The sequence below is a fragment of the Balaenoptera ricei genome, chromosome 18, assembly GCF_028023285.1.
Source record: "Balaenoptera ricei isolate mBalRic1 chromosome 18, mBalRic1.hap2, whole genome shotgun sequence".
Lineage (NCBI taxonomy): Eukaryota > Metazoa > Chordata > Mammalia > Artiodactyla > Balaenopteridae > Balaenoptera > Balaenoptera ricei.
This window is the reverse complement of record NC_082656.1, coordinates 789,802-815,043: the sequence shown is the minus strand read 5'-3', so window position 1 is coordinate 815,043 and position 25,242 is coordinate 789,802. Positions and strand designations below refer to the sequence as shown.

At 51.0% G+C, this 25,242-nt stretch overlaps 1 protein-coding gene across 1 annotated transcript; it reads left to right on the top strand.

Moving 5' to 3' along the window:
• Window positions 1-22,820: 22,820 nt before the first annotated feature.
• On the top strand, window positions 22,821-24,053 carry GJA3 (gap junction protein alpha 3). Its single transcript, XM_059902852.1, has one exon. The coding sequence runs from the start codon at window positions 22,821-22,823 to the stop codon at window positions 24,051-24,053; it is 1,233 nt and encodes a 410-aa protein (XP_059758835.1).
• Window positions 24,054-25,242: the final 1,189 nt, after the last annotated feature.

The window sequence follows — 25,242 nt, the reverse complement described above, 5'->3', positions numbered from 1 at the left end:
AGGACATTATGCTGAGTGAAATAAGCCAGTCACAAAAGGACAGATACTGCATGATTCCACTTATATGAGGTCCCTAAAGCAGTCAAACTCACAGAGACAGAAGTAGAAAGGTGGCTGCCGGGGGCTGGGGGGAGTGGGGAGAGGGGCATAATAGTTTAATGGGGACAGAGTTTCAGTTTGGAAAGATGAAAAGCTCTGGAGCTGATAGTGGTGATGGTGGCACAATCATGTGAATGTACTTTAATGTGTATGCATAAAAATGGTAATATGGTAAATTTTATGTGATGTATATTTTACCATAATTTTTTAAGCTGTCTTTTCTCAACACAAGAGGCAGTGGATGGTCTTCATGAAGGACTCTGAGGGTGACCACAAGCACTAAGAAGTGTTCTGAGCCCAGACACACATCACACACTGCGAACGTCTCCAGGCTAGTTTACTAGTGCTGTAACGCCCCACATGACTCCCCAGATTAGCCATAAACACGAGGCAAATGAGACAAGTCTGAGCACGGAACCCGGTCCTTCCTGACCCGTGGGGAACACTCCTTCTCAAGTCCGGTCAAGTCGTCCAGGGAAGAAGCCCCAAGTTCAGATGCAGGAGTGACCTCTCCTCACCTCGGAAGTACTTGCTGTGCTCTGTCGCCCGTGCCAGGGAGGCTATTACGAATAGAAATGATGTTCAGGAATGGTGATGAAAACAGAGGAAATTCCCGTGGCCAGATCGTAAGCGCTCACGTCCCTCTAAGTCCCCGAGCTGCCGCCAAGTCCCCGGTCAGCTCCTCTCCCGAAGCTGGTGTGAATTCACGTCCACTGCGGTAACGTGCCTTGGTTTCACTTCCACCCCAGACGGAAGCAGCAGCTTTCATGGTACTCACATCCCCTAAATCCAGAAACACATGGGGGGAGAGTGTGCTCCCAGCCGCCAGCACATGTTAAGTCACAAAAAGAGTTCTTGTGGGCTTTTCGTTCTCAAGCATCATGACTCCCTTTGTGTTTCTGAAAACGTATGCAAAGCTCCGGCAGCAGCAAACAGAGTCACCGTCTTTACGAGAAACAGGAAAGGACACTTCTGTGGTTGTTGGCCTTTCTTAAATAGTGATTTCTTTGGGGCTCCTTCTGCTTTGTCAGGAACCGGAGGGTCCTTTTGTTTACCGCCTGGGAGATGGTGGAGAGCTAAGCTGAGCGGCTGCATGTTCGCTGCCCCGGGGCCGTCCTGTGCGGCCAGGCGGCCGGGGCCGGGGTGGGGGGACACTGGCCCCTCGTGTGCACAGGCCCTTGACGCGAGCCGCAGGGACCGAACCCCTAGGAGCTCCTTCCCTGACCCCCTACCTCTCCCACGTCCCCCACCTCCCTGCGTGCGCCCTGAGATGAGACCCCAAGGAGCTGAACAAAACCCCGGTCTGTTGTTTGAACTGACCAACCCCGCCTTAGCCCGGGACCCCGGAGCGGCCCACCCTGGACCCTAATAAAGGACGTGCCCAGGTCCTGCTTCTCCCTCTCTCTGCACCTGCCTTGACCTCCCCGCGCGGCCCCGGTTCGTCCTCCAGGACCCGTGAGTCCTAAACTTCTCTGTCTCAACTCCCCAGTCACCGTCCAGCTCCAAGTGCGCCGCCGGACCGGGGTTCGCGACCACAGTCAGAGCAGAGGGCGGAGATGTGGTCCCGCCAGAAAGGAGTGGAACAGACGAAAACTGGCAAATGTTCGGCACTGACTTTACAGGTGCAGGAAAGCCCAGGGGCTGAGGAGGAAACTCACTTGACCCCAGGGACGAACACAGAATAATTCTGGATTCACCCGCGCAGTCCCAACACGGCTCTGAGGAGTCACAGTGCCCTTGCAGAAGGACAGGGGATCGTTCACGTCGCGACAGTGGGAACAGCCAGGGGACATTTCGGATGGAGGAACAAGGCGAGCGGTGCCCGAGGGGACAGAAGGCAGAAGGTGGGCCGGCCCGGCTGTGGAGCTTGTCTTATGGGGATGGCACATGAACGCTGCTCTAGAAAGACGGCTCCGAGCTCCAGGCGCTGCAGAAGGAAGGCTGCAGGGACGGGAAGGGCCAGACGCCCTCGTGCAAGGCCCACGTCAACCCACGGGGTCGTGCACCTCGCAGTTCGTTAAGGGGGTAGATCTCCCGTTAAGTGTTCTTACCGAGAGAGAGACAGACAGAGAGAAGAAGGACACACGCTCTCTGTGTAGCAAGACCCCGAGCCAGCGTGTCCCCGCGGTGGTGCAGAGGGACTTTGGGGCCAGGACGAAGGCCAGGCTTCCCAAGGACACAGGCCCCGAGATCCCTCCTGAAGGCTGCGCAGACGGTGGCAGCTGACCGTCTATCGGGGTGTAAGGAAGCGGCTCCTCTCAGCGAGGCCTGGGCGTGGACGGCTCTCCCGGGAGCGGGGGGCCCTGGCCTCCTTTCCAGCCTTCTTCCCTAGGCTGCCCGGCCTCCCTCCTGCTCCGAAGCCTCCTCTTTCCGCTCACGTTTGCGGAGACGGCGCAGAGTTTCTTGTGCTGACATCACTGGTACAGACCAGTCCCACAGAATGAATGGTAGCACAGTGGCTACCTGAGCTTTTCCACGACCATTAGGATTCTTCACATTAAAGATTCCAAAGCATGTTTTGTCTGAAAAACGAAAGCCATGAAAACGCTGGTGCCCGTTTTCACAGAAGGAAAGCTGCACCTCCAGAAACGTGAGCTCATCAGCAGTGTTGAGTTTGGCCCCGAGCCCTTATAAAACTGACGTGTGATCTAAGCATAGGGCGTGTAAAGTCCGTTGGATAAAGGACACCAGATATTCTGCTGGCCGTCCTCAACTGTGCCGCCTCCCAGGTGGGAAGATGGGTCCCTCTAGGAAGACGGCAGAGGCTTTAAACATTTATCGTCAACAACAATAGGGACTTCCCTGGTGGCGCAGTGGTTAAGAATCCGCCTGTCATGCAGGGGACACGGGTTCGAGCCCTGGTCCAGGAAGATCCCACATGCCGCGGAGCAACTAAGCCCGTGCACCACAACTACTGAGCCCGCGTGCCTAGAGCCTGTGCTCTGCAACAAGAGAAGCCACCGTAATGACAAGCCCGCGCACCACACCCAAGAGTAGCCCCTGCTCGCCACAACTAGAGAAAGCCCGTGAGCAGCAACGAAGACCCAATGCAGCCAAAAATAAAAATAAGTAAGTAAATAAACAACAATAATATGCAATGTTTGTAAGCTGCTTTGTAGCTTTTCCTGGTACCTTCACATCTGTGGGTTCATTTAAGTCCTATACACAACACTTTGAGTTTGTTGGTATTATTCCAGGTTCGCAGATACAGAAATTAAGTTCAGAGAGATTAACGGACTTCCCCCATGGTTATACAACTTATCGTAACCGACACTCGAGTAACTTTTTGAGCATCCAGACCATTTAAAGATCAATATGAGAAAGAGCCCGGCATGGTAGCCGCACGTGGGCCTTGGTAGGGCTGGCGGCTGCCACACTTTCACCCCCACGACGCCCTTGCCACGGGAGTGACCCCACGTCGCGGAGGAGCAAAGTGCTGCAAAGAACTAAGCGGCTCGTCCAGAGCAAAACAGCGAACCAGGGGCCGCATCGGGACTTGACAGACCTCAGCCTTTCGTGACCTGCAAACGCGTCATTCCGTTTGAACCTCTGCCCAAGGAAGCGTCATGTCACTGGTAGATTACTTTAAACTTCTCCAGAATTTCAACCACTGGCACTCGGTGGAAGCACTATCTCTGCTTTTAAAATGGTGGAGAACAGTGACCTTAAGGCCCAGTGAAAGGGAAGAACTTTCAAAACCCACCATCACAGAGTCAAGAGTGGGCGTGTTTGGATTCTGAGATCCTTCTGCCGAGACAAAGAGCAGGATCCTCCTGCCTGGAGGAAGCAGCCCTGACCGCAGATCCCGGTGGCTGAGTGGGGTGAAGAGGGAGGCCCAGGTGACCGCCAGGCGCTGCTCTCTGGGTCAGTCCCAGGACAGGTTTTCGGAAAGGGTGTGAGGGCCTCATCTCCCACAACCAATGAAGAAGCAGCAAAGTCCCCGGGGAGGAAGGAGGAATAGCCAGCTGGTGCCTGGAACTGGGCGCGGAAGTGACCGTGGAAGCTGAACGCCCGTGCTCCACCAATACCTACCCAGTGTCCACGTGTACAGACCCGCCTCTTAAATGCCCAGGGGGGAGGAAAGGCCTTTAGCTGACACCCGAGGTGGCCCAGTGGTGCGAGGGGACAGACTGCATTCCAATCAGAGCTCTGGGAGGCCTTCACGCTAACTCGGGACTGGGGGCCAGGCTGAGGCCGGCGGCCCCCGCCCGCTCTCCTGTAACAGGCCACCTCGGCACACACACGCTCAACACACCAAGTACAGCACACGCTGAACAAACTGCATGAAATACCCCCAATGCGAAAACAACCCTTAAAAATAAATCTCTTCTAAAGCAAATTCCGCGGTTTTGCCTTATTTGCACAGATTGATCTCCCGTTTCCTCTCACCGTAACCATTCAATCTGAGACGTAGAAGCCATTTTCCACCAAAGAATTTCATCCTCTTGAAAAGTCACTTATCCTTTCTCTGTCTTGGTTTCCCCAATTTTCACGTAGGCAAAATAACATAACATCTCCCCGGAGATGGGAGAGGATAAGCGCCTTTCTGCAGAAAGTAAGAGATGAAAACGCGCCAGCACCACAAAGGCACCACCCCAGCACCGCAGCCTGGAGATCTGACCCCTCCCAGGTGTCACCAAGACGTTTCTCATTCATAAATGACAAAGTTCTTCTCCTCGTCGGCCTCAGAAGTCTCACGGTTTTACACAGAAAGCACTAAATTCATGGTGCAAAGTGTTGGGCTGGCGAGCTATTTACCAGCAGTGGGAAAGGCCTCCCCCAGCCCAGGTCTCTGCTTCCTCCTCCATAAAGCGGGAGAGGACCTGCCCTCTCACCCCCGCACTTCTGTTGTGCAGCTCAGATAAGATGGAGCGCTTCGAAAACTTCCAAACACCAAGCCGCTGTGAACGGCTACATTATTGCTATCAGAAGGAAGACCGTTCTCAGCCCAAAGTCTTTATTTCTGAAGTGCATGCAATGCCGGCAGGAGGCCTGTACTCTCCTGTGCTAACCCGGCAGGCAAGGCCTCCGACACGCTTGCTGGTCTACTTTGATCAGCCGCGCTTTGCTTGCTTTAAAAATCACCCTCTTCCACTCGAGGAGATGGAATTCAGCACCACCCTGTTAACCCCTCCATTCACCTTTCTTTTAGGGGCCTATAGAAAGTGTGAGTGGTGTTTTTTTTCACTTTTTTTATTACGGTAAAATAAACATAAGATGTACCACCGTAAACATTTCTAAATGTACACTTTAATGGTTTTAATATATTCACATTATTGTGCAGTCATCACCACTAACCATCTCCAGAACTCTTTCCAACTTGCAAAATTGAAGCTCTGTCCCTATTAAACACTAACTCCCCACTCTCCCTCACCCAGCCTACTTTCTGTCTCTATAATTTGACTAATCTAGGAACCTCATATAACGGGAATCACACAGTATTTGTCTTTTTGTGACTGACTTATTTCACCTAGCGTAATGTTCTCAGAGTTCATCCTTGGTGTAACCTGTGTCAGAATCTCCTTCCTTTTTAAGGCTGAATAATATTCCACTGTACGGATGAACCACATTTTGCCAATCCATTCATCTGTCATGAACACTTGGCTTGCTTCCGTGATACGGCAACGGTGACTAATGCTGCTGTGAACATGGATGTACAACTATCTCTTTGAGACCCCGCTTTCAATTCTTTTGGGTGTATTCCCAGAAGTGGGATTACTGGATCATATGGTAAGTCTTTTTTTTTTTTTTTTTTTAAGAACTTCAATACTGTTTTCCATAGTGGCTGCACCATTTTGCATTCCCAAGGGTTCCAATTTCTCCACATCCTCACCAGCACTTGTTCTGTTTTTTGATAGTAGCCATCCTAATGGGTATGAGGTGGTAGCTCAACGTATTGAATAGTTTTGATTTTCATTTCCCTAAGGATGGGTGATGTTGAGCATCTTTTCATGTGATTATTGGCCATTTGTATATATCTTTGGAGAAATGTCTATTCAAGTCCTTTGCCCATTTATGAATTGGGTCGCTTGTTCGTTTTTATGTCAAGTTTTAGGAGTTCCTTATATATTCTGGATATTAATTCCATATCAGATATATGATTTGCAAATACTTTATCCCACTCTGTGGGTTGTTTTTTTACTCTGTGGTTAGTGTCTTTTGATGCATAAAATGTTTAATTTTCATCAAGTCCAATTTGTCTACAGTATTTTTCTTTTTGTTCCTGTCCCTTTGGTGTCATAGCTAAGAAATTATTGCCAAATCCAATGTTGTGAAGCTTTAGCCCTATGTTTTCTTCTTAGAGTGTTATTGTTTTAGCTCTTGCTTTTAGGTCTTTGATGCATTTTGAGTTAATTTTGTATATGGTGTCTGGTAAGGTTATAATGTCGTTCTTTTGCATGTGGATATCTCGTTTTCCTGGCACCATTTCTCGAAAAGACTGTCCTTTCCCCGTTGAATGACCTCAGCACCATGTAAAAAGTGTTTATTTGTGAATTAATACTTTCTATTTCAGAACAGGTTGCAAATTCCCCCAGTGGGCAGAGTTGGGCCCAGAACTCAGCACAAGAAATTCTTTGGCTGGAGGAAGTGGGACCATCTCACTTCCCCTAGCACCAAGCCACAGCCTTGAATGAGCAGATGTTTAATAAATAGTAGTAAAATTAATTTACAAAAGTACCATAGAAGATACATATACCTCACAAGTAACTAAAATACCATGCATCGCCAATTAGTATAAGTAGGTAATGAACGAGTAATTTTAAACTAAAAGGAAAAAGAAATCAGGTAACAATTTTTTAAGCACCTTAAACCTAGTTACTTAAAGAAAAGCACCATTAAGTTCTGCTCTCCACGATTACGACAGGATTACTGTGTTTGCTCTGGGCCTCGCCTTCAAGAAGGACATCTATATCCAACAAATATTTGTTGAACTTCCTTTGTATACAAAGTGCGGATTTTTCCAGATTCTATACAGGCCCTGAAAGGTAGTTCCGGCCCTGACCACCAGGAGGCAGCCGAGGCGAGCACATCTTCGTGGCCGGCGGGAAGGACAAGGGCTGGTGGTGCCTCTGCGGGACCCACGCGCCAGGGGCTCCCCGCTCACAGAGCAGCAGTGCGCTCCGGGCTCTCGTCTCTGCACACTTTTCTGAGCTGGAAATGTTGTCGAATATGGAAATGGGACCTATCAGTTGCGAATTCGGCTCTAAGCAGTTTGGCGCGCGCGCGTGTATGTGTGTGTGTGCGTGTGTGTGTGTGTGTGTGTGATATATGCATGTATGTACATATATATATTTCCCGTGCAGTTATCCTAAACACAAGCTCTCTTGAAACCAAATGAGAAGCAGTCTTTACAACTGAAAGTTAAACCACATGATCAACATCTTAGTTGTCTGCCCAGAGTATGTACAATATGACACGTAAAGAAACGATTGTTTTATAGTCTTGCTAGTCTTTACACAACATCACTGAAAATTTTTATTGTAGTAAAATATACATTCTATAAATTTTACCGTTTTAACCATTTTAATTGTACACTTCCGGTCTTAGTACATTCGCGTTGTTCTGCAACCACCTCCGTAACCTTTTCATTTTCTCAGACGGAAACCCCGCCCGCACTAAACACCGCCTCTCCGCCCCCGGCCCCGGAGCCCAGCGCCCTTTCTGACGACTTTAGGTACTTCATATAAGTGGAATTGTACGGTATTCGTCTATTCGTGACCGGCTTATTTCACTTAACATGATGTCCTCGAGGGTCATGTGTTGCAGCCTGTATCAGAATTTCCTTCCTTTTTCCCGGTGGATAATATTTCATTGTACATATAAGCACATTTTTTTAGCTATTCATGGAGTTGTTTCCACCTTTTGGCGATTGTGAATAATGCTGCTATGAACATGCGTACAAACATTTGAGTGACACAATATCATTTTAAATCTGCAATTTTAATGAAAAGTTTTAAATTATTGCAATATTGTATTTCCACTTTTTATCCTTGGAATACCAATAATAGTGTTTGTTTTAAGAGACTAAGTATTAAGAACTTTCAGTTCTTCTGAGGTCAAGAAAAAAACTATTCTTGCACTTCTCAGAGAGAATTAAAAATCGAGAAAAATATCTGAAGACCTTCTCTAGTAATATTTCCCAATTAAAAAACAAAACCTAAAAACCTGAGTCCACATAACCACCACCTACTACACACATACACGTCCGAGTTCTACAAAGTGAAGGTGTTGTAGACATGCCTCTGGCAGCTTAGCTTTCCTTCTCCGTGGGAGAACCTCAAGTTCAGATCTCAACTGAACAGGCAAATTCTGCGGGGCAAGCAGGTTGCTCATCAAACAGATCCGAGCGCTAATAAAGGCTCCGTGGGGCTTTGAAAACAACCAGGGCCTCGAATTTCGCCGCCTTCCTGCCCCTGTGCCGCCGCTCACTCGGGACTGGTGAGGTCGCGGCCGGCCCCTCCAGTCACCCAACATTTACTACACCTCCTCCCGGGCCGCCCGGGGGACGCGGGCGCAGAGCAGCGTAGATGCGGCCGGCCCCTGGCCCCCCGCAGGGCGAGGCGCCTCCCCAGGAATCCCGGGGCCCTCGACTGAATTCAGCGTGTCTGACTTGAGCCAGGCTCGCCGCGCTATTTAGAGACCCCCGCACAGCGTGGCCGCAGCGGCCGCGGAACCCGCACCCCGGGCGGAACCCGGCCCCGCGCGGCGCCCCGCACTCCACGTCCCGCGCCCGCCCGCCAAGCACCCTCAGCGAGCAGGCGGGAGGCCCAGCCGCGGGGCAGGTGCGGGCGCGGCGCGTGGAGTGCGGGGCGGAGCCAGGCGGACGCGGGCTGTGGAAGGCGGGGCTCGGAATGTGGAAAGGGGCGCAGGACGCGAACTAGGGGGCGAGGAAGGCCGTGGAGCGGGGTGTGGGACGCGCGGTGCGGCGGTGGGGTGGGGAACGGCGTGCGGGTGCAGGTGCGGGGCGTGGCATGGGGACGGGGGGCGTGGCATGGGGACGGCGGGGCGGGGGGCGGCCGCAGGACGGGGCTGGGCCGGGCGAGGCGAGGCGAGGCGGGGCGGATGCGAGGGGCGTGGCGCGGGGCCCGGGCGCGGGACGCAGCGCGGGGCGCCGGGATGGCTCCGGGGCGGGGAGCCCGGGTGGCGCGGGGCGCACGCGTCGAGCCGCGCGCACGGGACGGCGGTGTCCGGCAGAGCGGCCGGAGCCTTGCCCGCGGGAGGAACGCACCGGGTCGGCGCGGCAGGTAAGCCCGGGCTGCTGGGAATTCCCTCGGGAATCTGGGGGATGTTTGGGAGCAGCGGGAACGGACAGCGGGGCTCGGGCACTTCCTGGAGGCTTTCGGAGCCACTGCCACCCCTTTGCTCCTGGAGAGCTCGGCGGAGCGATGGCTTCCTGGGTGGGCGGCTGGAGGCGGCTTCAGGCCCCTTTTTCTGGGATTTTCCCCTGAGGGGGAGCGGGACCTGCCCTAGAAGTTCAGGTCCAGGGTCTGAAGGACCCTGTGGACGCTGGGCCGCTGCCGGCCTCGCCACGCTCCCTGCGGGGTGCGCGCTGCTGTTCCCGAAGGTCTTGGCTCGCCTGCGTTCCTTTAAGAAACTCTCTCAAAGTTTTTAAGGGAAGACTTTGGCTCTAAGTGCCAGGACCTCATTTCTTGCCGGGTGTGCGCGTGGTGGTGTGTTTAAGTAGAATTTGCAGAGAGTGGAAAGATCCCTTATCTGCGCCCTGCCGGAGCCCCTTTGGGGCTGTGCTGACAGTGGTCGCGGTGAGGCGCAGGCATTTGCTGTGCTGTCTGGTCTGGTGAACAGAATCCGTCCTAGTGTGCAGACCTGTCGGTTCAGAGTATTTGTGACAGGGACTTCAGCGACCAGGGGAGTCCTCCAGTTTTTGCTTTATCAAGATATCGCCCAGATGGGCCATTTAAAAATGGTTGTATACAAACAGCCGGGATGCGAACAGCTTTGGTTTTTATCACCCAAGAATTCAAAATGATGATTTATGACATGTGCTTCACTTCACTGGCAGGCCATCAATGTGGTGTGAAATGTATTGCAAATCAGACATTAAAAGATTAAAGAGGAAAAAGGACTTTTTTTCCGAAGGTCAGTATATTCAAAGTAAGCATCAGCTAATCAATCTGGCACCGGTTCCACTGCTTCAGCAGTTTGGTTCTTGTTGAGATAAGCATCTAATGAGGGCAGTGCACGTGACTGTTGTGTAAAGTAATTCACAGAAACTTTACAACTGTAACTAATTAGACAATGCTGTTCATGTCGACCAGCAAACGCTAACTGGCTTAAAGCTGTCTTATAATAATGGCGTGTAACAGAATTTCATTGTTTGCCAGTGAGAAAAAGAATTTTGACATAATTTCCCTGAATGTTGCTTACGTTCTGTGTTCATTTTCTTAACCAAGATAACTTTTACACTACACATTTGAGACTTCAAAATAATTATACGTATTTATCACAGCCATGTTACGCAGTCTCACACATGTAGAGAATTTAAACCATAAATCGCCTTTCACCTGTTACCAGTACTTGAACACGTAACAGAATAAATAGGATACACATGCCTTTAGGATTGTACCTCAGTATCGCACATAGATACATCAGTAAACACATAGCTTTTGTAATGTATTAAAATATTATTGGGACACTCTAGACAGTGGGAAGGCCTTTGAGAAGGACTTCACCCTGTACAGAAGACATGGTTCCCAGGGTCTGTGTGTGAAGAAATACAGCCAAACTCAGTTGCCATCTCAATATACCATCTCCTTCTCCCCGGACTGTATCAGCGCCCCCCACCTCCCCAATCAGGGCCATTACCAGTACTTTGTAACACGTGTCATGTTACATTTTGACCAGTTTTTTACAAGCCTGCCTCTCCCATACACTGAGGGGATGGATGGGATCTGAATTATTCTGCTAACCCTAGTGTGTAGCACAGTCCCACACACGTAATAGGCGTTTGATAAACGTTTACTAACTTGAAGAGGGAAAAATATCCAATACATGTGACCCTAAACAGCACACACGTGTCTCTAAAAACAGTATGTTTATATGGGGATATATGTATACATGCAGCTGATGCACTTTGTTATACAGCAGAAACTAACACAACATTGTAAAGCAATTATACTCCAATAAAGATGTTAAAAAAAAATCCAGTATGTTTTTGCAATTTCAATGTAATTCTTAAAAGCAATAAAATAGCGATAGATTTTCATCTTAATTTTCATTCTTACAGTGGTGGAAAATTCATCATGATAGCTAGGTTAGTACTCTACAGCTTGCTTTTTAGTATCTGCATCTTCAAAGGTGTGACTTAATAATGGTTGATGTTAGGGTTTCTGCATTCTTACATTTTCTTTAATTTGAAGAGTTTGTGGTTTGCTTTAAGTTTCCTGTTAACAAACTAAAGGATACTAAATGTAAAAATCACTTAAGTTTTTTCATTCAGATCACCTGATTAGCTCCATGAATGCTCATCTATTCATGAAACTCCATTTCCCATTAGCTTTTTTTTTTTTTTTTCCCCATTAGCTTTAAAATGAATCTCTTATTCTAGGGAAGAGATTTCTGGTTTATACTAATAGAAATAAATTTGAATAAGGAAATTCAAATTCTATTTATACTATAGAAATTATTATTTCTGCAAAAAGTACAAAACATTTTGACAGATGTAATTTGTGTCTGTAGTATACAGGAATAATAAAATGCCATAATTATAAGGCTGTCAAAATGTAACATGACATGTTAAACAGCACACACGTGTCTCTAAAAACAGTATGTTTTTGCAAGAGTAAAGATAATACCTGAATTTGCTTTAAAATGATAATTCCAATTTATATGATGAAGTAACTGGCTGTTGTTAGCACATCAATAATATTTAACAATTTTAGATACTCTGGACTGGAAGAAAAAAGCAAAAGCTTAAAATGTGCTCTAACCCGTGTCTCTACACATATGTTTTAAAGTGTGGCAGAAACAACTCAAAAGGCAAGTGTTGTACTCTGGACAGTCTGCCTGGTGCTGAATCCCGTGAAGTCATGTGGAAGGGGACCCAGAGTAGACAGTCAGGAGTTTTTGTGCCAACTTCAGCACTGTGCGCTGTGCAACCTCAAACAAATCATAGAACCCTCTCTGGGCCTCCATTCCCAATCTGTGAAATGAGGAGGATGCTGGGGCCACTTCTAAGGTTCCTTCAGCTCTAAAATGCTTTGATTCCATATTCCTTCCAGGGATTATGAGTGAGATTCCTGAAAGGTGTCACTGGGATTTATATAGGGAAATTACCTTTTAACTGCATGTATGAAGTCAGGGTTTGGTGTACTATTCAGACTTCCTGACCTTGTGTTTCAGACACGATGAGCTATTCAGAGCACTGGTAGCTATTGCACCCCTATAATTTTCTTGATTGTTTTTTACTCTTGCCCCAAACCAGCCTTCAGAAAGTGATGCATTAAGTTAAGGGCAATGACTTGTTTTTCATTATTCAGTTATTAAAACCTTAGGGCTGATGTGGAAGTACATTAAAATTAACACATCACTGAAATGTCTAAATAAAATGTTTGAATAAGTGAAAAATTCTAATGGTATTCCTAGGTCTTTCACAGAGGTCATTCTAGGAACGTATAATGCCGTTTAATAATGGGCAGAAAAACTAGAGGAGCCTGCAGGGTAGTGGGGCAGGGAAGCTATTTGGAGGGTTTAAAGAGGGAGCCCTGCATGGCGTGAATAGTCTTGGAAGACAATCATGTTTCTAATTCCACTCCAGACTATCTACATTTTCTGTCAACTGAACTGAAGCTCGACCAGCTGGTAATTTCCTAGCTTAACATTAGAACTCTAATTGTGGAACTGTGATGTGATACTGATATCTGAAGGGAATATTTATTTTATTCAAGTATTTTGAGAGGAAATACTGTGGATAAAACTTAAGTGTACTTTTAATTTTGCCATTGTTGAATATACAACATTAAAGACATTTGTTCTTAAACTAACACAGTTGTTTAAATTGCTTCTAATTTAAAGTTAGCTCTCACTAAGCTTGCAAGTGACAGAAGGTCAAAAACAAAGACTGATGAGTACTTCCCTTTGACTAAAGATCAAAGTGTTACCCATATTTACCTTAGCCAAATAAAGACTTAGGAGCATATGATTTTTTGAATATTCATAAATGATTAAAATCCCCACATGAAAGAGAAAAATATGAGGATAATAATAATACATGGATGGCAGGAACTATTATAAGTGCTTTCCATACATTCTTATTTAATAAATAAGATAATTAAAATATTATTTAAAAACAATTTTATGTTTCTGGAGATTTATTCTCTGCCAATAAAATATATAATCCTAGAAGTGCTTTAGAATTATTAATAAAGAAGTTGAAACTTAGTGTATTATAATTTCACTAAGCCAGTTGGTTCTGGATGAGAGTGATGTTTCCTGCCAGAGCTTTACATTATTGAAAAGTTGAATTTCCATTTAAAATTAGGAAAGAAAACCCCTGGAACTATATAATAATGAATAATTTTATACTAAGGTAAAGGGTACTCTTAAACTGTATGTATGCCATTTATAAAACTACCAGTAAACACTGAAATCTTCATTATCTATTTAAAAGATCCATAGGAATTTTTGGTAGATGTATTCTGTGTACTGTGAATATAGCATGCATGGTAAGACATTGAAAAAAGTAAACTCTCATTCTGTTTCAAGCATATCAAAGTTGGTTCTTTAATAAAAGAGAAACTGCTAGCAAGACTAATATTTTAAGTCTCAAACAATATTTGGAACCAAACAAAGGAATCTAACTACAGATACCATAGGGTTTTAAAATCATAAGAAAATACCATGAACAATTTTATGCCAATAAATTTGAAATTTAAATGAAATGGAAAATTCTCCAAGAGATATAAATGATCAAAAATGACTTAAGGGCTTCCCTGGTGGCGCAGTGGTTGAGAGTCTGCCTGCTAATGCCGGGAACACGGGTTCGAGCCCTGGTCTGGGAGGATCCCACATGCCGCGGAGCAACTAGGCCCGTGAGCCACAACTACTGAGCCTGCGCGTCTGGAGCCTGTGCTCCGCAACAAGAGAGGCCACGATAGTGAGAGGCCCGCGCACCGCGATGAAGAGTGGCCCCCGCTTGCCACAACTAGAGAAAGCCCTCGCACAGAAACGAAGAACCAACATAGCAATCAATCAATCAATCAATAAATAAATCTTTAAAATAAAAAAAAGTATAAAAAAAAAAAAGAAAAAAAAGAAAAAAAAAATGACTTAAGAAATAGCAAACCTACTTGTATGTCAGTAACAGTTGATGAGATTGAATTTGTGATCTAGTCATCCTCCTAACCCCCTCAAAAAAAAAAAAGAGACTTTAGTCCCAAAAGCTTTTATAAGACATTCTTATACAAGCTTTTTACATAGAGAATTTTTAATTTTTCAGGTTAAAATAACTTTCTTACCAAAATCCAATGATAGTACAAAAAACGTTGAGATCAACCTTAAGTATGAACAAACACATAATCCAAAATAAAGTTGTAGCAAGTTTAATTTGATAGTATATTAAAAATAAAGTCATGACCAGTAAGGTGTTTCACCATCTAAAAATCACCATAGATGCAGGGGGAAAAAAAAGTATTCCACTAAATCCAATACTCGTTCATTATTTAGAAAACAAAAGCAGACAAAGACTGAAGGAAAATTTCTTCGCCAGATACAAGTTGAAACATCACGCTCCATGATAAAACTTCAGAAGCATCATTTTAAGGCAGAAACAAGGAAAGATGTCACCATGTCCACATTGTACCAGAAGTCCAGGCCAATGCAAGAAGACAAGAAAAAAAAAAAAATAACAGGGATTCGAACGACACATCTCTCCTTCATGGCAGATGATATGATCGTGTGTCTTTCACAGAAAATCCAAAGGAATCTCCTGACTTGTTGCAACTAGGAGGGGCTTTCTAACAGGTCGCTGGATACAAAATCAATATATAGAAATAAGGTTCCTAGGGACTTCCCTGGTGGCGCAGTGGTTAAGAATCTGCATGCCAATGCAGGGGACCCGGGTTCGAGCCCTGGTCCGGGAAGATCCCACATGCCACGGAGTAACTAAGCCCGTGTGCCACAACTACTGAGCCCGCACGCCTAGAGCCGGCGCTCCACAACAGGAGAAGCCACCTCAATGAGAAGCCCGCGCACAGCAATGAAGACCCAACGCAGCCAAAGATAAATAAATTTAAAAAAAAAAAGAAAAGATATAAGGTTCCTAGGTAGCAATAATAACTACTCAGAAATTATAATGAAAACAACTATTTAGAACGAAGAATTAGAACAACCACAGAGCTACCTGGGAATAAATCTAACAAAAGGTGTGTAAGACCTTTCGGGACGGCGTCCAACAGCATAAAGATGCCCTCCGTGGGGAGCAGTTGTGCTTAGTGGTGGGGGCCCTACATTGTAAAGAGGTAGATTTGATTCATCTGTGAATCCTATGCAATTCCAATCAAAACAGTGTCTGGGTTTTTGTGGAACTTGACAAGCTCTGCCTAAATTTCATATGGAAGAAATAAAAGGCCAAAAATTGTTGAGACAAATATGAAGAACAAAGCCGAGGACTTGTCCTGCCAGGTATCAAATGTATCTGCAGCCATTGCCACTGGGCGTCCTGCTGGTCGCTGAGATCAGTCCGTCTCTTCTGGAGAACAAGTGCCCCGTGTTATTCAGTCTGACACTTCGGAGGTTCACCTTTTTCCTCTTTCATGCTTGTCTCTGTGGTTGAACTTTTCCACGTTGCTGTGGCCCTGAATCGGGCTGGCTCGTTCAGGACTGGCTTCCCTCTTGCTCTTGGGAGTTCGGACAGAGCTACATGTTGGGGTCATCTCCCCAGAGTAGAAGAAGAATGAGTCTTCTGTTATGTTGACAAATAGATTTTGAGTTCTGTTTCCTCTTTGCGCTCTATCCGACGTGACCCTGTGCGTCCTCTGCCCCGCCCCATCGGACTCCCTGCTTTCACCCTGGCCATCAAGACAGCCCTCAGCACAGAGGCCAGGGGTCCCGTGAGGATGTGGGTGGGATTACGTCACAGCTGTTCGAGCCCCCCACCCAGTACCTTCCTGTCTCACCTGGAGTCAGAGCTCGGGCGCTGGTCACCGGCGCTGCGGTCCATCGGCCTCCCGCTCGCCTGTGCCTCTGACCTGCTCGACCCCCGCCTGCCCCCTGCTCTGCTCCCTCCGAGCCTCCCGGCCTGCCCTCTCCCGAGCCGGGCTCCGCCCCAACCTCCGCTCAGTGTCTCCCTCTCGGGGAGGATGCCACCCTCCCTGGCGCCCCTCCCGCCCCGTCCTGCGCCCCCAGCTCCCTGCGGCTCCAGGGCACCCAGGCCTGACCCTTCTGTCCCCTTGCTGTCCAACTCTTTTCTTCTCGAGGTCAGGTCCTGCCCGTGCCTGAGAAGACGCCCCCTGTGACTCACGGAGGAGTCCTGTCTTGTGTCCACGCTCTGGAGAAGCTTCTTCCCACACCTGCCTCCGTCCCGCCCCCGCCCTGGCTGCCAGGCGGCCACTGGCCCTCCTCTGCCTCGTGGTCCCTCCTCGCCGGTGCCAGGCGCCGCAGCTCCGTCCGGAAAGCCTCCCTCCGCCGGGCGCTAGTGCCCCGGGCCCTGTTTGCCCCACAGCCTGGGCCCTGGAAGGGTGTCCGTGGCCGCCTTGTTGTCACATCCGAGGGCCTCGTCTCTGCTTCTCTGGGCGCCCCGCTCCGCTGGCCCAGCGCCTCCGGCACCTGCTGCCCCGCAGGGTCTGGCCTGTGCAGGCGGCGGGAGCTGCCCGACCACGTTGCCTCTAAGGTTTTCCTCGAGGTGGGTCTTCCCACGGGAGAAGCGGCCCCGCCGCGTGCCCATGCCACCACTTCTGCCCCAAGCTGCGGCCTCCACCGCCCCTTCCTTTGGGAACCACCAAGGTAGCTCCCCTCCCTCCCCGTCCTGCCCCCGCCCCCCGTGCTCCTCCGGCTCTGCGCAGACACCGCGTTCTGCTCTATTTCGTCCTCACCACGTGTCTCCTTCCTGGCCTTCTTCCCCTGTCGCCCCTCCTTCGGCACTCACTCCACGATCACCGCCCTTTTCCCAAGGCCCTTTTTTTTAAAAAAAAATTTTATTTATTTATTTATGGCTGTGTTAGGTCTTCATTTCTGTGCGAGGGCTTTCTCTAGTTGTGGCAAGCGGGGGCCACTCTTCATCGCGGTGCGCAGGCCTCTCACTGTCGCGGCCTCTCTTGTTGCGGAGCACAGGCTCCAGACGCGCAGGCTCAGTAATTGTGGCTCACGGGCCAGCTGCTCCGTGGCATGTGGGATCTTCCCAAACCAGGGCTCGAACCCGTGTGCCCTGCATTGGCAGGCAGATTCTCAACCACTGCGCCACCAGGGAAGCCCCCAAGGCCCTTTTTTATGAACAACACTTGCAGGGTCCTGTCCCCTCGGAGTGGCCGAGTGAAGGTCCGCCCTGTGGCCCCCGCCCCGCCCCCTGACCGCCCGCCGCACCTTTGCCATGGCCACCGGGACGATGCTCCGGCCTGGAAAGGCGCTCCTTCCCCCTCCTGCTTCCCGAAGCCGCACCGCCTGGTCCCGCGGCAAACCCCCCTCTTCCCTGGGTACATGATTTCACACAGATGTCCTTGTCCTCTGAGACCCTCTTCGCTTGCATCACTGCCCGTTTTCCTGACTTCCGTCTCCACACACAGATTTCAGAAGCACGTGTGTTTACTCCTACTGTGTCCAACGGAACCTGTGGCCCAGAGTTGGGCAGCAGGCTGCCACTGAGCGAATAACCACTGATGGACCGGGAGGGAGAACGACATGACCTCAAGCCCAAGGGGAAACATGTAATTTTGGAAGGAAAACACAACCATCGGAAGAATGGGAAAGCGGCCACGTAAACTTTGAGACATAAGCTCTCAGTAGTTTGTTCTGCAGTAGTGTCAGAACGAAATTTTTCCTTGAGATAAAAATAGAAAACAATCAAATGCCATCCCATGAAGATAATTAACGTCCCACCTCCGTGGGAGCTCAGTGGTGTGACAGCGCTGGGCTCCGGGGCCTGTGGGCGGCTCTAGCTTCGTCCTGAGATGGCCCTGCGCCTGGATGGTACGTTTCCTCTGCCGACTGCCTCTCAGGACGGTCCACTCTGGCCTCAGTAGGGCGTGGAGTCTGTCTGTCGTCCGTTTCTGTCCTTACTTGGCCCAGCAGAGCCTGCTGTTCTGAGGGTCTCATCCTCTGCTGTTATTTTGTTCCTTAATTGATATTAGGGACGCGTGGTATTGACAACACACCCCAAGGCCTCTGTGTGCCGTCCGGAGAGACAGGCTGAGGCGCTTCGGAGCCTCCCGTTTGGATCCGACCTGGCCCCGTGTTGCCAGCCTCCCAACAGATACTCAGCCCTTAGGTTAACTTTTTTATTCATTCATTCATGCATTTTCCACAACAAAACCAAAGCTTCAAAGTGTGGTAGGAAGGCTGGGAGCAGCAGGAGACAGTCTGGCCCCTGCGCACTCGGGGTCCCACCGTGTGGGAGAACGTAGCCCAGGGCAAGCCCTGTGTTCTCCGTGACGGCCACTGTTGGGTCAGTGGTGCAACACGTATTGTGCTCGTCCTTTGCCTGTTTATTAGGGACACGATTTAAGAGCTCTAAGGTTAGAGACCATAGTGAGAGAACAAGGAGAAAGGAATTGGCAGACTTTTTCCAAAACTAGAACTTCAGAAAATGAAAGTCATGGTCATTAATCTTTTATGATGATAAATGTGATAAGTTGTAACGGGAAATGCAAACAAATATGAAAAGAACAGAAAATTGCCCAGTTCTCAGAAACCCTGCAGTTAACATTGCCGTATCATCCCTGCCCTTCCTTTTCCTATTTGCACATACAAATGTTTGCAAAATCTAATGAATACCTTACATTTTGGTAGTTATGAATGAACCGTGGCTTTTCACTTATGCCTGGCCTTATTTTATAAAGATTTTAAGATAGCGTATCAGTTGGGAATTCTTTTGTCTGCAGGCAACAGAAAATCTGACAAGCAAATAAGGTTCTTCCTCTCCCGTGAGTCTGGAGGTGGCAGCTGGGGTCAATTCAGCAGGTCCACAGTGTCACAGAAGGGGCCTGGGGACTTTTTTGATGGTTCCCTCATGCTTATGACACATGGTTGCAAGATGGCTGCCCAGCTCCAGGCATCACATCTGTACTCAATGTGGAAAGAAGGGAGAAGGGACAGCATGAGTAGCATCTGCCCTTTTATTAGATATCCAAAAACTTTCCCAGAGGTTCCCCAGCTGACTTCTTACACATCATTGGATAGAACTGCCTTTTATAGTCACTGCCAGCCACACAAGGAGATGGGAAAGCAAGAATTCCCTTCCTGGTCATGTTAGAGAAGAGTAGCACTGGGCGTGGCAGCTGGGTCACCAGACCATGATGTCGCCGTGGACAGACAGCTGCTCTTCTTCATTTAACTGTTCGTCTTTCAGGGGACACTTCATTCCCAAGTGTTCCTTCTCATCAGCAGCATTACAGTAAACATCCATGTGCACCACTTACCAAAGGCTCTGATTAGCTGCTCAGTGTGACATCCTGGAAGTGGAATTGTGGGTCAGGATGTCATCACCGCCACAGCTCTTCACACAGAAGATGAAGCTCCTTCCCAGGAAAGCCTCCCAGCCTGTGCTGCCACTCAGAGCAGGGCATGGGTGCTCCGCCCGGGGACACAGTCTCACCCGCAGGGGGACACAGGCTCTCCACCGGGGACACATGCTCACTGGTGACGTCGTGGACTTAGTGAGACTTGGAAGCTGCCAGAGGCCCGCTGGGTTTGCAGGTGGTAACCCCCTTCTGTAGGCGGCACTTGGGAGGCGTGGTGCAGCTTTAAGGCACATTGTTTGAAAGTGTTTTGCGGCCCCTGGACCCAAGGGCTCTGGAGAGCCTGGGCCGCCGCCCCTCCTCCCTCTGACTGGCTGAACAAGCCCATCGGTAGCCCCGGTCTCTCGGCAGAGGGCGTTTGGGGGGGACGGTTCCTTCCTGTGTCTGGTTTCCTAATAAAAGGGCAGATGCCGTGGGTGCTGCCCCCTCCCACACACGCACACGCACACACACACACACACACGCACATGCACGCGCACACACATACACCCGCACACACGTGCACACACATGCACGCGCACACGCGCACGCACACACACATGCACGCACACACACTGCGGGACACTTCACCTCCCTGGTCCCGCAGGGAGATGCCAGCAACACTCTCCTGTCTCCGGGTCCCCTCCCTCTGGGCGCCGGGTGTGGGGACCTGCTGCCCTCGGTCTGGCACATCCCTCCGACGGCTCCCCAGCGAGGATGACCTGCACCCGCTCATCCCGACGGAGGCGGGAGAAGGACCAATGGCCCACAGTGTTCGGCCGGCGAGGCCCTGAGTGCCCTGTGCCCAACCCCTCTGCCTGCAGGTGTCGGGCAAAGGGCCGTGGCCTCAGAACTGGAACCAAAGGGGAAGGCCATGGGTGGTCAGGACCGTCCAGGAGGTTTTCTGTGGAGGCCTGAGGCCACGCCGCTAGGGGCCCTCTGAGGCCGGGCGGCGGTTGGGGAGGGCGGCAGACCCGCGGGCGCAGCCTGACGAGGAGGAAGGGCCAGCGCGGCCCCAAGGTGGCCTAAGTGTGGATGTCAGCAGGCCGGGCCCCGCCCCCCGGCTGAGCTTTAAGGTGAAGAAACAGCAGGTGTGGAAGCTCGAATGAAGCGCTGGGGGCACAACGGGCTCGTCCTGCCCGGATGGGCTGGCGGGCAGCAGGGGCAGGGGGCAGCAGGGGCCGGGGGGCAGCAGGGGCCGGGGGGCCAGGGTGAGGCGGTGCCGTCCAGGCCCAGATGGGCGGCTGCAGGGTCTGCGTGAGAGTCAGGTTTAACCCAGAAAGTTCCTGACACCTGACTTCCTTCACGTTCAGTAAGTTAAGTCTCTAAATGTAAACATTTTACTCTCTGAGAACAAGCAAAATAGAACAGGTGCCAGTCACAGTAAGGGGCAGGGGGCCGGTGGGATCTGAGAAGAGTAAGATGTCTTGAAAGATTTCAAACAACCAAAACAGAGTTGGAAATTTGGTCTAAAGAGAGTTAACATTTGTCTGTTTCTTTAGGTCACAGTAAAGTTTTTGTATTTTGCCTCGGAACCAACTCATGAACATCAATATTTTTAAACATTTTAAAATTCCATGTGAGAAGAGATGTCTTTGGTTCCACTGGAGGGCCATGAGTGTGTATATATGTGTGTGTGCATGCGTGTGTGTCTGTGTGTGTGTGCGCGTGTGTCTCTGTGTGTGCATGCATGTGTGTCTGTGTGTGTGTGCATGTATGTCTGTGTGTGTCTGTGTATGTCTGTGTGTGTCTGTATGTGCATGCTTGTGTCTGTGTGTGTCTGTGCGTGTGCGTGTGCATGCATGTGTGTCTCTGTGTGTTTGTGCATGTGTGTGTGCATGCGTGTATGTCTGTGTGTGCATGCGTGTGTCTGTGTGTGCATGCGTGTCTGTATGTGTGCATGCGTGTGTGTCTGTGTGTGTGTGTCTGTGTGTGTGCATGCGTGTGTCTCTGTGTGTGTGCATGTGTGTGTGCATGCGTGTGTGTCTGTGTGTGTGTGCGCGTGTGTCTCTGTGTGTGCATGCATGTGTGTCTGTGTGTGTGCATGTATGTCTGTGTGTGTCTGTGTATGTCTGTGTATGTCTGTGTGTGTCTGTATGTGCATGCATGTGTCTGTGTGTGTCTGTGCGTGTGCGTGTGCATGCATGTGTGTCTCTGTGTGTTTGTGCATGTGTGTGCATGCGTGTATGTCTGTGTGTGCATGCGTGTGTCTGTGTGTGCATGCATGTGTCTGTATGTGTGCATGCGTGTGTGTGTGTGTGTGTGTGTGTGTGTGTCCGTGAGGCTGGTGGGGCCCCGCATCGGGGCACGGAGGCCCCCGGGTCCCCCCTGCCGCCTCCCGTGGGGCAGTTGGCCGCGTGCGCCCGGGTCCCGTCTTGCAGGGGGAGGCGGCATGGCCGGGCCTGCAGCGAGCTGACCATTTGTGGAACATTTGCCTGGTGAGAAGGGAGGGGAGGGGAGGCAGTAGGTGGACATGGCAGGAGTTACAGCAGTGGCCTGGGAACCACAGCGTTTGGGAAAATCACTCTGATTTCACATGAGCAGAAAGGTCCGCTTAGGAATCCACCCAGCTGTGTGCAGAGCACCATGGCCCCCGAGAGCCACTGGACGAGACCAGGACGGGAGTCGGGAGGCTGGGGAGAGGTCCCTCCGCTCAGGCACCTTTCCTAGTGTCCTCGGCTCTGAAGTGAGAGCGTGAGCAGCCTGTGGTCGCCTCCCTCACGCTGGCACTTGTGCCGTGTAACTGCCGCTCAGGGCCACCACAGGTGCTGCGGACAGTTACCAAACCCTGCTCGGTGGACAGCCGGGAGATACGCATGCGCGCGCCTGCTCACACCTATACCTACACACATACACGTACACACACCTGTGCGTGCACGTACACGCCCACACCTTCCCGTGGAGAGGTCCCGCTGGTCAGTGGGAGCACAGCTCCCCATGACAGCAAATTCCGACGCCCGTCGGGGCCCAGGGCTGCCCGGGGGCTGCACCCTCAGCTCACCTGGCGAGCCTGCCTAGTAACGAGCCTGTTCCCTTGCAGGTTAGCAATCCGAAGCGATGGGCGACTGGAGCTTCCTGGGGAGACTCCTAGAGAACGCCCAGGAGCACTCCACCGTCATCGGCAAGGTCTGGCTGACGGTGCTGTTCATCTTCAGGATCCTGGTGCTGGGGGCCGCTGCCGAGGAGGTCTGGGGGGACGAGCAGTCGGACTTCACGTGCAACACGCAGCAGCCGGGCTGCGAGAACGTGTGCTACGACCGCGCCTTCCCCATCTCGCACGTGCGCTTCTGGGTGCTGCAGATCATCTTCGTGTCCACGCCCACCCTCATCTACCTGGGCCACGTGCTGCACCTGGTGCGCATGGAGGAGAAAAGGAAGGAGCGGGAGGAGGAGCGGCTGAAGACCGACGGCGCGGCCCCCGGGCAGGACAGGCCCCCGGTGCGCGACGACCGCGGCAAGGTCCGCCTGGCCGGCGCCCTGCTCCGCACCTACGTCTTCAACATCATCTTCAAGACGTTGTTCGAGGTGGGCTTCATCGCCGGGCAGTACTTCCTGTACGGCTTCCAGCTGAAGCCGCTGTACCGCTGTGACCGGTGGCCCTGCCCTAACACGGTGGACTGCTTCATCTCGCGGCCCACAGAGAAGACCATCTTCATCCTCTTCATGCTGGCCGTGGCCTGCGTGTCCCTCTTGCTCAACATGCTGGAGATCTACCACCTGGGCTGGAAGAAGCTGAAACAGGGCATGACCGACCCCTTACCCCCGGACACTCCCGGCTCCAGCGTGAGGGCCGCAAAGCCTGGGTGTGGGAGCCCCCTCCTGCTGCCCTCCCACTCCAACCCGCCCGCCCTCACCGTCGGGTTCCCGCCCTACTACGCGCCCTCGGCCTCTTCCCTGGGGCAGGCGTCGGCCCCAGGCTACCCCGAGCCCCCTCCGCCGGCGGCCCTGCCCGGGACCCCCGGCGAGGGCCACCCGGCCGGCTCCCCCGGCGGCCACCAGCACCTGCTCGCGACGGCGCCGAACTGGGCCGACCGGGAGGCCGAGCAGCAGACTTCGGCCGGGAAGGCGTCCCCGCCGGCGTCCGCGCCCGCAGCCCCGAAGCCCCCGGCCGGCCCCCAGCAGCCCCCTCCGGAGGGCGGGGCGGGGAGCTCGGGCGACAGCGACGGGGAGGGGGCGGTGACGGCCGTGGAGCTGCACGCGCCCCCCGAGCTCCCCGCAGACCCCGGCCGGTCCAGCAAGGCCAGTAAGTCCAGCGGCGGCCGGGCCAGGCCCAGTGACTTGGCCATCTAGCGGTGGCCTAGCATCCAAGACCCAGGGGGCTCACACCGGCGGGTGGAGCCTGGAGGCGGGAGGGGCTGGAGCGGGAGGAGGGGGCGGGCGAGGGGCGGGCCCGTGTGTCAGTGCTTGCTGTTCCTAACGCTGGGAGGTAGTGGGGAGCGCGTCCGAGGCAGGGAGGGGGCGCAGGGGCGGGGCCGCCAGAGATTCTCCCAGCAGCCCCCGCGCCCAGCGCCCCGGCCGCCTCCGCAGGTGCTGCGGCCTCCGCGGGGGGGCTGTTCCGTGGTGGGAAAGCAGGGGCGTCTGCGGCACTTCAGTTCGGGGCAATTCGGTTTTCCTTTCCTACGCCCCCATCCCCGCCCCGGAGCCTCTCTGGACGGCCCAGCAAGTCTAGATGCTCTTAGCCTTATCTCTGTGTGAGACTTTAACTTAGAGTTGAATTTCATTTGGGATATTTGCCAAACCGCACTAAAAAAAGATTTTGAGCAAGTCCATGTAGCGTCACTGAGTTTCTGAACCGGCATGTGAAGCCCAGGATATCAAGCCACACACTTCATGACAAGTGACTGGGAGCAGTCACCCACCAGAGGCAGAGCCGCGGCAGGGGGAGAGCAGGAGGAGAGGCGGACCCTTGAGATAAGTCTGAACAGCCGAGGAAACTGAGTAAACGTGTGGCCGGTATGCCTTAGGTATTTATTTTTTAAATGACATTTTGTGCTTTGATCTGAATCGTACAGGTAAGCCTATTTCCCCCACTTTCTATCTTTCAGGAAAAAATGAAAGAAAATAAAAGTATTAAAATGGATACTGACCAAGAGAATGCAAATGTGTCCCATTATATACTAGTAAAGATTTGAACTTTATTTTGAAAGAAATTCTTTGACTTTATGAGTCGGCTAATTACTATGAAAATGGACCATATAAAACAAAAGCAGGGGAAATCTTTAAGTGCATTTCAAATGCTTGAAGTTGTGAAGTTTTTGAACGGGAGGTTAAAAGTTAACTACTGTTGCCAGAAAAATTATTTATACACATGAATCCACGACCTACATTTTTTAACAGTACAAAATAAAACTCTTCAAGTTTCCTAACCATTCTCTGTGGGCAGCCTGTTTGCTTTCTGAAGCATGAGTGACAGTGTCGGGGGTCTCCTGCCCGCGTGAGTGCATGTGCTGGTTGGGACGAGGGCCCCGTTTGGCGTCTA

Bases quoted from the DNA above. Each gene is read 5' to 3' on its own strand.
- GJA3 (XM_059902852.1), top strand. From the start codon at position 22,821: ATGGGCGACTGGAGCTTCCTGGGGAGACTCCTAGAGAACGCCCAGGAG.